The sequence below is a fragment of the Camelina sativa genome, chromosome 11 (genome assembly GCF_030686135.1).
Source record: "Camelina sativa cultivar CO46 ecotype springtype chromosome 11, ASM3068613v1".
Taxonomy (NCBI): Eukaryota; Viridiplantae; Streptophyta; class Magnoliopsida; order Brassicales; family Brassicaceae; genus Camelina; species Camelina sativa.
In genome coordinates, this window is record NC_141890.1 from 9080533 (window position 1) to 9095177 (window position 14645).

The window sequence follows — 14645 nt, forward strand, 5'->3', positions numbered from 1 at the left end:
AAAATTAAAAATACCACAAAATTTTCTCAAAATACCACATTTTAATTTATTTTCTCAAAAAGTACCACAAATTTTTTTATTTTCCTAAATATTAAATCCTATCCCCTAAAACTTATACACTAAATCTATCCAAAATTTTTTACACCCTTAAAAATCAATTTTTTGTGTTTATAGTATTTTTAGAAAAATAAAAATTTTGTGGAATTTTTTGAGAAAATAAATGAATAATGGTGTTTTTAGAAAAAAGAACTCGAACTGTGATATTTTAAAGAATCTATCATATTACTAAAGTTTTGATTGTGTTCAATGGTATTTTTTTCTATTTGTTGCATCAATTTTTTAAATTACTCTAATCAAACCATAGACAAACAACTTCTTTTTTTTTTTTGTATAACTTGCCGGGAGTATAGAAGATTTTTTTTTTTTTTTCTTAAGGAACAATATAATAATAAATAAATAAACCATGGGTGACATCACTATTATCCTACAAAAATAAATATCTACAGAGAATGGATCAAAAATCTGATTGGTTTGATATTCTGACTTTAAAAATTCATTAGTAGTCCGTAAGTGTCATAACTCATAAGTAAAAAAGCATTATCGCATATAACAAAAATTGCATCTGAATGATTACAAGATAAACCAGAACGTGTAAAACAAACTGTAACTATCTTTACATTCTAAACAATAAGTGATGTCATCTATTAAAACACCACACTTGTTGACCATTCGTGAAAGCTATAGAGATACTAACCATTACATAACTGTCTTCTTTGAACTAATAGCAAACGCCCAACAATAGTGAATCCAACTTATGAACAGTTTTTTAGAGATTAAAACAAACCAGATACTTGGCTACTTTCTATTAGGTGATAATACAGACTACAGAGTAATATTCTACACAAACCTCTCAATATATTGATGGGAGATCATAAGGAAACTATGTAACACATAAAAAATTTCAAGAAAATAGATTAAACTAAAGACCAGACCAGCAGAGTCCAGATGTCTGAAATAAATAGAGAATTATACCAGAAGAGTTTGTTTCTTTTTGGAATAAGTGTACAATAAGATCTCTTGAAGCCCCATTCATAAAAGAAGCCAAATTTCGTCTTCCATTCCAGCAAGAAACACACAAAAACCTGCACAACTAAGATGACATTTGCAATCTTCAAATCTATTTCCAGTTCTCTTACCAAATTCATCTCCTTCACTGGCCAAAAGCGAATATATTAATATTCACAAAACCAAACGCATATAGTCTTCTCAAGACATTGGTTTTTTCGTAAGAGGAAAAAAGAAAGTCTTTTCAATTCAAGGTACGTGACCCATCTCTAAGCTTATCTCTGTAACTACCACACATCCCAGCTCAAAACATAAACCCACAAAAGCAATATCTAAAGAGTAATCAACTTTGTAATTAAAAGGGGAGTTAGATTAATACCCCTTTCTGAAAATTGGGACGACATGTCCTTTGTTCAATCTAACGAACAAACCGGTTTTCACTGCTGGAGTTGTCATCTTTACCTCAAAAAACTCACATAGGGTAATCGATTAAAAAAAAAAAAAAAAAAAAAAAAAAAAAAAAAAAAAGAGTTTTGATTAGATTCCCAAACCTGCAATGGAGGTGAAGCAGCCGAATCAACATAATTTTAGACAAAAATCTCATAAACACCAAAAAAAAGGATTTCGTTTTTTACAGAATTGGGCAGCAAGACCAGAGAGAAATATACAACAAACGAAGTACTTGATCATCCATCTCAAATTGGAGAAGATGATGTAGCAAAGAAGACAATTTATTCCCGTGAATCCGGCGGTGAGCAGCCACTGAAGATCCGGTGCTAGAACCTAGAAGCCATTGTAAGAGAGATAAAGAAACCCGGAAAAGCAAAATCGATCTTGGTCTTCGATTTGAGAACATATGCGAAAAAGAAGAAGAAGATACCGTGATTTTTTCTTTCTGGGTTTCAGAATATTATATTTGATAATCGAGCATTGAAGAGAAGATAATTACGTGTCACATAGGCGGCAGAAAAGAACTGATTTTATTAGGGCATCAGTAAAAGGGAACTATTTTTGGTGTTCTTAGATTAAATATATAGTAGAAATAATGCTAGATCAGTTGTTAAAAAAAATGGGAGAACTAATTATGGTGTTCTTAGAATAAAGATATAGTGAAATAATATTCATAAACATTTTACAAATTATAAAAACTTATAAAATAACATTTAAATTGCTTACTTATATAAAAGCAATTGTATACTATTAAATTAATATAATATTCTTAAACATATTACAATTATAAAAACTTATAAATTAACATTTAAATTGCATACTTATATAAAAGCAATTATATACTTATAAATTAATATAATATTCTTAAACATATTACAATTATAAAAACTTATAAATTAACATTTAAATTGCTTACTTATATAAATGAAATATTTTCTTTTTTTTCCAAAAAATCTCGTCCAATCACATGAAGCCACGTCAAATAAGAACTGGGCTTAGATCAGTTCTACATCAAGAACTAAAAAAAGTGTTCTAAGCCACTATTTATTATTTTTATAATTTTTTTGGGCTAAGAACACCCTTGGTGTTCTCCCATTAATGATGGCCTTAATGTTATAGTTTGATCGGGTAATGAGGTGTCAAACAGCTGCTTCAATATTGAAGTTGATGTGTCACACCAAGAATGCAACTCATTCTTTTTTTATTGTATTGATTCTAATCAAATCCATTTAGACGAGAATGTAAATAAAATAAACCAAACAAACACATTTTCATTCAGATGCATCATTCAAATGAATCATTTTTTTCTTTTTTTGTTGAGTCATTTGACATTCAAATGAATTATTTGGATTAAGCTTTTGAATGGATCATTTGAATGAAAATGCTCAATGGTAAAACAAACAGGACCATTGTCAAGTTTTATTGAAGTGAACAAAATGTTTTGACTTGGATGATGATTAACTGGTTTATTTATATGGATCAGAAAATACTTAGAAAATGTTGACGGAGACAATCAAACAAACAAACAAAATGGATTGATTGGTACTGTTTGAAGATTATAAGATTAACCAAATGAAGAATTGAGCCTTTGCCTTAAACTCTGTTTTTCTCGTGGTTTCTTGGAACTTCATTGGAAGGTTCAAATACGTGTGGTGTGTGGATATGGAGAAGTCAATTCATACTTCATAGTGTCAAGTGGATGTGGTAAAGCATATCTATTTGTTTTAATCGACAATAAACAACAATTGTAGTTGATAAAAATGTCAATGATGTATCAAATTTTCTTTGTAAGAATATATAATTCGTTGATTATGAGAATACTACGGTGTGGTTTTATACGGTTACACTATATCATTTTGGTATGAAGTATTTTTTCTATCTTTACACGAGAAGCTATTAATCGTCTCTGTAAAATAAATAAATATTTAATTCAGTACAGTTAATTTAATCTTCTATATTAAAGAAATCTGTAACAAATATTTTGACGAAAACTGAAAAAAAGAAAAAACAATGTACAAAAAGAAAAGAAAATTGAAAAAAAAAGAAAAGAAATAGTCATCACATTAAAAAATATATATATATATATATATTAAATAAGTGGGTTTGATCTGAGTCGAAAAAAATCATTAAGGCCCATCACAAAATAAAACTATGGCTATAAAAACTCAAATTACGAAACCCTGATGTTACGTTTCCCGCATCGGAAGTTTGGGAAATAGGACACTCATGTGGCGTGATATAAATACAGAAGGTGATCGATCCTATTAGACTATGTACAATGAGCCTGTTACAGTTTAATACAAGCAATGAGGATGTTGAAAGTAAAAAAAAACATTACGTGGATTAAACATGTCATGATCAAGAAGACGAGTGGCCTAGGCTAGTGGCTTGCATGTTGTTGACACTATGCTTAAGGTCGTCCCAAGAGGAAGATCCTGCGTCATCATTTGGGGCAGTGGGGACCTGCGTCCCAATCCCAACAGTTTAATTTTTGTTTCGCACCAAAATGTTACTAGTTGATCCAAGTTTTTTCTATGGCTAAACCTTAATCTGAGCTTAGTAATGGCCAAGGTTGTATCTAATAGAGTGTATGTCTCCGATTGCATACAAGTTTACTTTTCTATATCCTGTAACACAAAGAAAAAAGAATCCAAATCTTTGTCTAATTATCATTTGTCACAGATAATTAGACAAAGAACAGGCTATGATTGAAATCTTAATGGCTCATATGGAGGATGTTGATGGATCTGGTGCTTCTCAAATATTTCTTTCATTTGCAAACTGTCATAGAAGTGTCAGAATATGTTGCTTGTTGCATGATCGGATCAGTCTTAACACAAATTTGAATTGGAGTGTCAACATGGTGACTAAAGCTGAAAGTTTCAAGTCCTTATGGTTTTATGCCAAAGATCAAATATTGTTGAAGCGGTGCATTGCATATACTTTGTTTCTCAAACCATTATCTTTATTTGAAGATGCATAAAATAATATGTGTTACCAATTTAGATAGCAGAGACAAGATTTGTAGACTTGTAGCTAAGTTCATTTCTTTTAAGAACATTGAAGTTTGCCTACGAGTTTACTTGTATGATTTTGTTGCGTCGCTACCATTACTAATCCTCCTGTTAACTCTTTGGCCAGTCCAAGTATATATAAAGCTTGATCCTTTTGAGCTTCTCTGTGATTTAGATTAGATCGTAAAACCGAATTTTCATCTTGTTGCTGTTGAATTCTCTCAGTTATTGCTGGGTTGAAGGAGAAGTTTCAAGACGCGAATCAGAGGAATGGGTACTGAAATATTTTATATAGCCATTTCTACGGCACGGCATCTCCATATGGTCGCAGTCAATCAGTATTCTCAAACGCGAAAAATGACAATTTGTGTTTTCACACTTTTAGAATTTAGATAAGAATCACAAGATTGCTTTATTTTTTTATTTTTTAGATCAGTTTATTTTTTCACAAGATAACATGTGTTCACTTCCAATGGTATGCTCTCGTCCTATGCGATTTCATTATTATATGTTTAGTTCGTAAATCATCTAATTAATCTACAAATTATCATTTTCCAAGTGGGTAGATAATTAGTAGACATATTTAGGAGTTGATAAGTAGCAAATGTTTTTCTTTTCTGTTGGCCGGAAGTAGTTAATTATTTGTTTATCTTTAGTGAACATTGATAGTGGGATGCATATTATCCATGAAAATTATGGGTTATTTATTATTTGACTATTATATATTATGTGCTTGTATATCCAAAACTCTCGGCATGGAACCTGCGTACAGTATTTGATTTTGACCCAACCAAAATTTTGTACTATGCTTTTTCATATTGAGTTTTATTAAAGTCAAGTTTCAAATACATATATACCTAGGTAAACATTACTTTGTATCCTTAAGATGCATTTTTACAATTTCAAAACAAAAAGTTTCGTAAGACCTTCCATATTTATGGCTTGATACATACAAATATATGTTTTACATATTGTTGATTGTTTATTTGTATTTAACAGAAAGAAAAAAAGAATATTATTACAATATCGTTTTGTTGTGCTGTAAACAAGCCAGAAAAGCCTTATTTAAGAAAAGTTATTAAAACTCCTTACGTTAAATAACAATTTCTAAACCTTCACATAAAGAAGAGAAAAAAAAAAGGTATGGTGGTTAGGAAAATGATACGATTTGAAATGTCAATAACTACAACTTGTTATATGATGAAAACCATTGATTGTGATTCCGTAATCATCGACGTACTTAATTATTGTTAGAGTTAACATCTTAACAGTGCAGCGAATTACCCTAAAATTACGTGAATTACATCTCATGAAATTAAATTACGTACACAACTTTACTTGCATGCTTTAACAAAAAAAAAAAAAAAAAAAACTTTACTTGCATTCAATATCTATAAATACCCCCATGCACCATATTTCAAGCAAAATCAAGATACACATTTCGAAAGAGAAACATTTAATAATGGGCAAGCTCTTGGTGATAATGTTAGTTGGGATGTTCTTGGCTTTCGAAAGCTTGGAAGCACTTGACTATGGAGATGCACTAAACAAGTCTATCTTGTTCTTTGAAGGCCAACGATCCGGTAAACTCCCGACTAACCAACGGGTTAAATGGCGAGGCAATTCTGCCCTCTCCGACGGTGCATCAGCTAATGTAAACCGGCTTTACCTATAAACATCTCTATATGCATACATGTCTTCACTCTTCGGAAATTGAACCTTATTATACATAAGTTATGATATCTCTTAATTAACAAATTTTCGTGTGTTTTTATAATTTCCAGGTGAATCTGATTGGAGGGTATAACGATGCTGGTGACAATGTAAAATTTGTATGGCCAATGTCATTTACCACAACCTTGTTGAGTTGGGCTGCAATTGAATACCAAAATGAGATTTCTACCGTTAACCAGCTTAGTTACCTCCGCTCTGCTATAAAATGGGGAACCGACTTTCTCCTCCGCGCTCATACGTCGCCCACCATGCTATATACACAGGTAAACCAACTTCTACACATTTTGGTTTGTTTTGATGTATAGTAGAGAAATCCAAAATATATTTCATTTTTCATGCTAAATATAATATATATTTCTTATCATATATACTACATATATACCTCTAATATCCAACAAATTCACAATAAAAAAACACGAACAACATTTTTGGTTTTGTTTTATAATGGATACAAATTAAAAGGTGGGAGATGGGAATTCAGATCATAGTTGTTGGGAGAGGCCAGAAGATATGGACACACCAAGAACTCTCTACAGTATCTCTTCCTCTTCCCCGGGTTCAGAAGCTGCCGGTGAAGCCGCAGCCGCTCTAGCTGCGGCCTCAATTGTTTTTAAATCGGTCGATTCTACTTATTCATCCACACTACTAAACCATGCAAAAACCGTGAGTGTGCACACATATTAAGTCTCCCCAAAAAAGCTTATACATGATCATCATTACATTCAATCATGATTTATAATCTCTCTTTATTATTTATTTTTTCTCTGCAGCTGTTTGAATTTGCTGACAAATACAGAGGTTCTTACCAAGCATCTTGCCCCTTCTACTGCTCATACTCAGGCTACCAGGTAATCAGACAAATTAACCGAATCAAACCTGTACACATAGATAAAACTATTGATATTTTCATATATATATTTTACTAAACAAGACACTTAATGTTTCAAAATATTTTGGGGTAAAAAAAGGATGAATTACTATGGGCTGCGGCATGGCTATACAAAGCAACAGGAGAGAAGTGTTACATAAATTATGTTATAAGCAATAAAGATTGGAGCCAAGCCGTCAATGAATCCAGCTGGGACGACAAATTCGCCGGCGCTCAGGCTTTACTCGCTTTGGTTAGTCTATTGTAATTATTATATAAACTTTGCTAAATTTTATAACATTAAGTTGGTCTAAATTAATAAAAATCTTGTTGATTCTTTGTTTAAAGGAGTTTTACAACGGGACATATGACTTGGCTAAATTTAAGACCGATGTTGAATCATTTGTCTGCGCATTGATGCCCGGAAGTAGCTCTCAACAAATTAAACCAACTCCTGGTACTTTTCACTAACTAGCTAAATAACCGGTTGTTTGCCAAAAAAAAAAAAAAACTAAATAACCGGTTAATTGGTTCTTTCATGTTGGTTTTATGGTACATTTCTTTGTACGTATTTGTTTGTTCAGGTGGCATTTTGTACATTAGAGACAGTAGCAACTTACAATATGTCACAACAGCGACAACGGTTTTGTTCCACTACGCAAAAACTCTATCAAAAGCACAGGTCAGCTCAATTCAGTGCGGTTCAACCCAGTTCACCCCATCTCAAATTCGAAATTTCGCCAAATCACAGGTAAATATAATTTACCCCCACCTAGTCCGGATGTACACCATTTCCATGTTCTTCTTGCCCAAACGGTTTACTATTCAGGTGGATTACATCCTTGGAAACAATCCAATTTCCATGTCTTACATGGTCGGGTTTGGGACAAAGTATCCTACACAACTTCATCACAGAGGCTCATCATTACCGTCAATAAAATCTAAACCGGAGAAAATTGACTGCAATGGAGGATTTTCATACTACAATTCGGATACACCAAACCCGAATGTGCATACCGGAGCAATTGTGGGTGGACCGAATTCATCCGACCAGTATAGCGACAAAAGATCAGATTACTCTCATGCAGAACCCACAACTTACATCAACGCCGCCTTTATTGGCCCCGTCGCTGCTCTGATCAGTTCTTCCGGTTAAACTAACGTTTAGATTTGGCTGTGGGGAAACAAAATATTAGCAAAGAAGAATGACTACTCATCAAGAACTATCAAGACTATGAATTTGTAATCAGGGGATGTATCATTTGCTTCAACATATATAGATGTATATATACCTACACACATACACTCACATATCATTGTATCTTATAGCTTAACTATAACGAAACTATTTAATTTCAATTATTTATTGGGTCGTTTAAGAAAAAAGATTGTACTATATCTTATACAGCGTTTGTTTGACCAAAAAAACAAAAAAATCTTATACAGCGTTTAGTTCCTTGATAAAATAAGTCCAAAATGACACATGACTTCACAGAGTTGCTTAAGCCTTTTAAAAAGTACTTCTAAGATGCTAGCTACAGCATAACCTCCATAAATTAATAGTCTTTAAATTAATATTCGCTATCAATTAATAAATTTTTCTGGTTCCGAGTTAGATCGGTGTAAAAAATGACACATTTTGATAAAATAATAAGATAATACTTTTTTTGGAAATCCAATGTAAAAATATGGTCTCATCAATACCATAAATTAATAATCATATAAACTGATATATATATATCCAAGAAAATCTAGTGAAATATGATTATATTCTTGTTTGCCTATTCTTGAATTTGCATTCTTGTTGGAGCTCATCTCTAATTTTTTCATTATTGTATTTTCAAATCGCATCCATAAATTGTAAAGAGTCATAGATGCGATAATTTTTTTTTAGTAATTAGTTTTAAAGGTACCATAATATCTTCTATGATTTCATCATTACCATAAAAAATAGTAGTAACAATTTTTTCTAAACTTTACACTTTTAACATTTCTCAGTTTTACCTATATAATCTATTAAACAATTAACATTCATCCAATTACGATAATCAAGATTATAAATTAAGAAAATTCTTTAAAAGTGTAAATGATAACAAAAGTATCTTATTTTGTAATAGAAAATTTTCAATATGAAAATGAGAAAATATCTTCATAAATTAATAAAATATTAATTTATCGATAAATTAAAACCTCTATAAATTAATAAAATTTCATGGTCCCGACCTTATTAATTTATAAAGGTTTTACTGTAGTTAGTACTTCTATGATGGTAAATAATATTTAGGAACTCAAGAATGCTTTAAACTAACAAATATAGCATGTCCTTTAGCTAGATTGATGATATTATCTGAATTTCAATATATTACTGTTTTTGTAATTTTTAATTTGTTAAATTTAAGAAATCAACATCACGACCTTATATTAAATTTATTGACAACATACTTGAATATATTATATTTTTCTTCATCAATAATTGATTTGGAAACGAGAAAATAGTACCTACACATTCATAAGAACACTAAATGCGGCTGAGTGGCTGCGTTTGTGTAATGGTGTCTATAATGCCAACTAGATTTTCTAGGACGCCTAATTTACTGTTTAGACCGTCTAAAATAATCTTCTATGTAACCTAGCCGATAATGTTAAGGCGAGCCCTTTTTAGAACAGTGACTAATGTTCAGTATTTAAGTGCCTATTCAGAATTGTGATGCAAAAATTTGGATATAACATATTGTCTTACCATGTGTGATTCGTACATGACATGACAAATCGAATTCATAGTTCAAGCTTAAAATGGAAACAAGACGAATATTACGACGCTCTAATCTTCTAGAGACTAGACATAAATATACATTATATATCCTCAATGGCTGAAACTATAATATAAGTTTTGAATATATATACATACACCTAATATTTCTCTAGTAATTCCATAAGTACCCATTGAAGAACTCTTGGCTATTCAATAGTTCATCGAAGTCACCGGTAAAAACCGGAAATGTTCCCGTCCCCGACATCAAATCCGATGGTAAACAGTTACTCATGCCTTCGATTTCTCCAGCTGCTTGGTGGGTACTCATTTCTGCAACGCACATTTCTTGAACCGCAACAGAAGATTCATCAGCGGATGCGATCATCAGATTACTTGTGGGAGAAGAAACCACTTCTTTTCCGGATTTTTTGGTTAAGGTTGGTTTGGTTTGGGAAGATTTCGCTCGAGTCGAACCGGCTAATGAGTTTCTACGGGTTGGTAATTCATGATTGTGCTCATTAGTGTACGTTATAGTGAACTTATCCGGGTTCTGAGGATTTCTTTCGACTTGTTTTCTTGCCAAACACCCTTTTGAGCTGCTACATCTGTAATAACTCCTGAAAAAAGAAAAACAAAAATTGTAAGATTGAGTAAATCCGGACATGTTAAAATGAGATTAAAACCGGGCTTAAAGGTAAAGAGACCTTGGGTATGGAGATCCTTTGATGGGTTTCTGCCCGTATTTACGCCACGCCCATGCGTCCGACAACAGATTCTCTTCCTTCACTTGTTCAACAACTCTCTTCTGTTGATTCTTCTTGCTGTCCAAATTTAAAATCACAAAAATTATTATTATTCTATTCAACAAGGAGCATATATTATGAGAATTGAATAACAAAACCCGGTTGGTGATAAAAACAACTACATCTTCATAACTCTCTCTATATGATTTGTAAAAAATTAAGACAACTCAAATTTTTATATGATGTAAAAAAAATAAGAATTTCTATTTTTCCGCATTTTAAAGAACTCTCTCAAGAACTTCAAGAATGCTGACCTCTTCTTTGATTTGGATTCTGGGATACGGATATGATCAAGTCTTGATCCGTTCGATAGAAGACAACCATGTGTTCGTTGTTTCTTCTCATCTCGGAAACTTATCGAGTCTTCAGGGACAGAGACCGAGCTTGTGAGGATCGTTTGTGTGGAGAAAGGGTAAAAGGGTTTGTAGAGTTCACCGAGTTCGTCTAAACCGCTTGTCTCCATATCCGGTTCGTAGAAGCTAGACGTCTCCATCGGAAGACAAAAGGAAGGTGAAAACCCACCGGAACTTTCGCCGGAAAAAGCCTCTCCGGAGCCGGAGTAGCCTCTGACTATTGCTTCTAGGTCTCCTTCGTCCATATAAGCCACCTCACCCATATCTCTCTATCTCTCTCTCTTCGAGGTTTAGTTTCCTCTTTTGTATCTCTTTGTTTTTTTTTCTTGTTTTGTTGTTGTACAAGTACATATGTCGAGAACAAGCCTTTTGGGAAACATTGGTTTATATAAAGAAGGAAAGAAAATTAGATTGTTGGTTGTTTAGGGTGTTTTCGTTTCCCATGTGAACCCGTTAGTTCATTTAACTTTTAAAATTTATCGTGTTGACTTTTGAAAAAGTCAATTCGTACCTAAACTTTTAGAAGGAAAAATTAATAAAATAACGTTAACTTGTCAAATATCCATCTCCGACAAAATATCTCAATTATATAAATCATACACAATATTCAGAAAAGTCCATATTCATGTTAGTATTAGTACTACTAAAAGATAACAATATGAATATATTATTTTATATAACAAAAAGGAATTGACAATGTCTTTTGGAAGATATATGAGTTAGCTAGAGAGAATTTAAATATCATTTGCGTTAGCTAAATTAAATACTGAAAGCGGCATTTGTACATGCATATTTATCAGTATGACGTACACTAGTAGTTTCTTTATTTGATGAAGTTATGTCACTACTTTCGTACATGTATAATAATTATGTGTGTTAATTGTGGTACGTAAGTCTAGCTTGCCTTGTGTTCACGTAACGATCGCCATTGAAATTAAATATACTTTTAGAATATTGCTGCAAGTATGATCTACACCATAAGTTTCTTTTGATAAAATATTCGGAAAATGTTAAAAATAATTTGAGATCGTATTATCACTTTATTTTAAGCCTTGTGGTAATATACATAGATCGGTCCAAGAACCCCACGCCTCTATCATAGAATAGGGATACCTTCAATCCTCTAGCACAAAATCTTCCTACAACTAAGACTAAAGAAAGATTCTCCAATAATAATATCTCCTTTTTAATTTTCGTTTTTTTCTTTATAACTATGATTCTTTTTTTTTTCTTTTTTTGTATAAATGTTAAATTATATTCACAAAAAAAAACTGTTTTACAAAACGGGTTTACTGATTAAGAACAGCATTGAAATTGGAATAACCAAAACATAGAGTAGATAGTGATTCCTAGAGATCCCTTTAAATGGGATGAGTTTGAAACCAATATTGAAGGCCACACTCATAACCGGAGGTGGTGTTCAGCGGTGAGTAGCGGATTACGAACAGTCTTATCAATGAAGCTGAATAGATTGGAGGGTGGGGTTAGAGGTCTTCGAGCATTACGTTCGCCAACTATGATTCTTTTACTTGTGTTTAAATTAATATGTTCACCAACTATTATCTGTTTTAAAGTACATTTTAATGAACTAAACATAATAAAACATCTTTTATAAAACATGCAAAATATTCACATAAGTTAAAGAATGTAAACAAAAACGAAATTAATTACATTATATCAAGCTAATTATGATTACTTTGCTTTGTCAAAATGGTCACATAAGTTATATTATGTATAATTTTGTAATATACTAGGATTTCACCCGCGGTACACCGCGGGGCTAAATTATAAATTATTGTATTTTAAATAATAATTTTTAATTTATTTAGTTTTCAAATTCTCAATTAATTAACTTTTGTCTAATTAATTTATAATTTTGTTTAGAATTTTTTTTCATCTTTTTACACTTTTATAAAGTTTATAATTTAATTACATTAAATTTGTTATTAGATAAAATATAAAATTTTAGATTTGTTTTGTTCTCTAGAATTAAACAGAGGTATATGCCTATATGGTATGTTGTTTTATATTTTTATGTGTATTTATTTTTTGGGAATATTAAGAATGTGTTATAGTATGTGTAATATTTTGTAGTTCATATACTAAATAATTTATAAGTTAATTTTCCAAACTATGATTACAAATCTATAGTATATATGAAATAAACTAATAGTTTTAGTGTTGTTTATATAGTCCAAACCCGGCATGCTAGGCGGGTCACGCAACATTTTCAAAGATTTTTAGTCCGCAAAAATTCATCATACGAAATCCGTTAAAGTAAAAATAGTATTTGAGGCTAAAAGTAATTTTTTATCAAATTAATTTTTCAAATTTTTATCAAGTAAAAATATAACATTTACAACTAAATGTTTTATTAAAATCTATATCTTATTTGATACATGAGAGATCAAAAAAAATAAATAAAAGACTCATTACTATTTTTCATGATTTTGGTACTTTCTATATAATAATTATATCTATATAACCTGATATTTTCGGATTTTCACCAAATATCACATTAATGTATATATACATACTACAATAGTTGCTGATCCATTTTTCACCAATATATCACATTAATATATACATACATACTACAATATACATACATAATTAAAGACAAACAATATGAATTGAGTATTATACGAAGATATGGCATTAAAACAAAATTATAGGAAACAATTTAAATTTTTATAGATTTTTCTTAAAATAATTATATTCATAATCACGTTATCATTTTGCTTTAATTTTGGGATTTTAGCTATCACATTAACTATATTTTGTTATAAATCATCTAATTTGGAAACAAAGAAATTATAACCATAAAAGATTTTAAGTGTAATTACTGATTTTTTTTAAGTTAGATATGTTTCTTATTATCAAAAAATTAAAATGTATTTTTAATATAGATAAAGAATTATAGTTATTATAAAAAATATAAAATAATTGAATATAATTTGCATGAATTAAGAAAAAACAAAAAAAAGTATAAAAACGAAAACTAAGACTTCTCTATTTTTGTTTTGATTCATCTTTTTCATGTTTACGAAGATATATTTTATACCAAACTATTTGTGAAACTAAAAGCATTAAACATAAAATAAACAATATTTTTTTTGATAAAGTAAAATAAAAATTAATGACTTAACTGTATAAGAAAATCTGAAATGTGAGAACTAAAATGAAAACCATCACAAAAAAAGAATAACTATAATTAAAATTCCAAGTATATGATATTACAAAATCTTGATAGTGCTCTTTAACCAAAAAAAAAGTATAATAACCACTCGATTGTTTTTCCATCATTATCTTTTTTCTTATAAAGATTTCCAAGATTTGGAGACAGATCTAAAAATCAAGAATGAAAAAGTGTTTAAGGGTTTTTAAGGGTTATGTAATTATGATTGATGATATATAATCGAGGTTTAGGTGTATAGTATTTATAGGGTGAACATTATGTTGAGGAAACAAATCTTTCCAAGCAAGCAAAAAAAAAAATCTGATTTAGTAACTAATTAGGGAGTAAATAACTGTAATCTGTTTTTAAGGAATATGGTAGGGATACGATATCTTTTGGTATTTAAATTTGTTTCTTTAATTTGATTG

The 14645-nt window shown here is 30.7% G+C and overlaps 2 protein-coding genes and 2 long non-coding RNA genes across 4 annotated transcripts; 1 reads left to right on the forward strand and 3 right to left on the reverse strand.

Annotated features, from left to right (window-relative positions):
* Positions 1 to 957: 957 nt before the first annotated feature.
* Positions 958 to 1556, reverse strand: LOC104722655 (uncharacterized). Its single transcript, XR_757232.2, has 2 exons — positions 1445 to 1556; positions 958 to 1213 (listed from the first exon to the last, which is right to left on the reverse strand). It is a non-coding gene; the product is annotated as an uncharacterized LOC104722655 (long non-coding RNA).
* A 94-nt stretch (positions 1557 to 1650) lies between these two features.
* LOC104722656 (uncharacterized) lies at positions 1651 to 2054 on the reverse strand. Its single transcript, XR_757233.3, has 2 exons — positions 1946 to 2054; positions 1651 to 1848 (listed from the first exon to the last, which is right to left on the reverse strand). It is a non-coding gene; the product is annotated as an uncharacterized LOC104722656 (long non-coding RNA).
* Positions 2055 to 5964: 3910 nt separating this feature from the next.
* On the forward strand, positions 5965 to 8517 carry LOC104727797 (endoglucanase 20-like). The gene is made up of 7 exons (XM_087476166.1): positions 5965 to 6183; positions 6314 to 6526; positions 6726 to 6926; positions 7034 to 7111; positions 7232 to 7384; positions 7480 to 7588; positions 7716 to 8517. The coding sequence occupies exons 1-7, from the start codon at positions 5992 to 5994 to the stop codon at positions 8285 to 8287; spliced, it is 1518 nt and encodes a 505-aa protein (XP_087332292.1). The 5' UTR covers positions 5965 to 5991; the 3' UTR covers positions 8288 to 8517.
* Positions 8518 to 9893: 1376 nt separating this feature from the next.
* Positions 9894 to 11459, reverse strand: LOC104722657 (putative WRKY transcription factor 29). Its single transcript, XM_010440856.3, has 3 exons — positions 10941 to 11459; positions 10588 to 10704; positions 9894 to 10500 (listed from the first exon to the last, which is right to left on the reverse strand). Exons 1-3 carry the CDS (start codon positions 11300 to 11302, stop codon positions 10053 to 10055), a joined length of 927 nt encoding a protein of 308 aa, XP_010439158.1. The 5' UTR covers positions 11303 to 11459; the 3' UTR covers positions 9894 to 10052.
* Between the last annotated feature and the right edge of the window lie 3186 nt (positions 11460 to 14645).

Excerpts from the sequence above, each read along its gene's own strand:
- LOC104727797 (XM_087476166.1), top strand. The coding sequence starts at position 5,992 with ATGGGCAAGCTCTTGGTGATAATGTTAGTTGGGATGTTCTTGGCTTTC. Across the intron at positions 6,527-6,725 it reads CCACCATGCTATATACACAG|GTGGGAGATGGGAATTCAGA; the intron begins GTAAACCAACTT and ends ACAAATTAAAAG. Across the intron at positions 7,589-7,715 it reads ACAAATTAAACCAACTCCTG|GTGGCATTTTGTACATTAGA; the intron begins GTACTTTTCACT and ends TTGTTTGTTCAG.
- LOC104722657 (XM_010440856.3), bottom strand. The coding sequence starts at position 11,302 with ATGGGTGAGGTGGCTTATATGGACGAAGGAGACCTAGAAGCAATAGTC. Across the intron at positions 10,705-10,940 it reads GAATCCAAATCAAAGAAGAG|CAAGAAGAATCAACAGAAGA; the intron begins GTCAGCATTCTT and ends AAATTTGGACAG. Across the intron at positions 10,501-10,587 it reads AAAGGATCTCCATACCCAAG|GAGTTATTACAGATGTAGCA; the intron begins GTCTCTTTACCT and ends TTCTTTTTTCAG.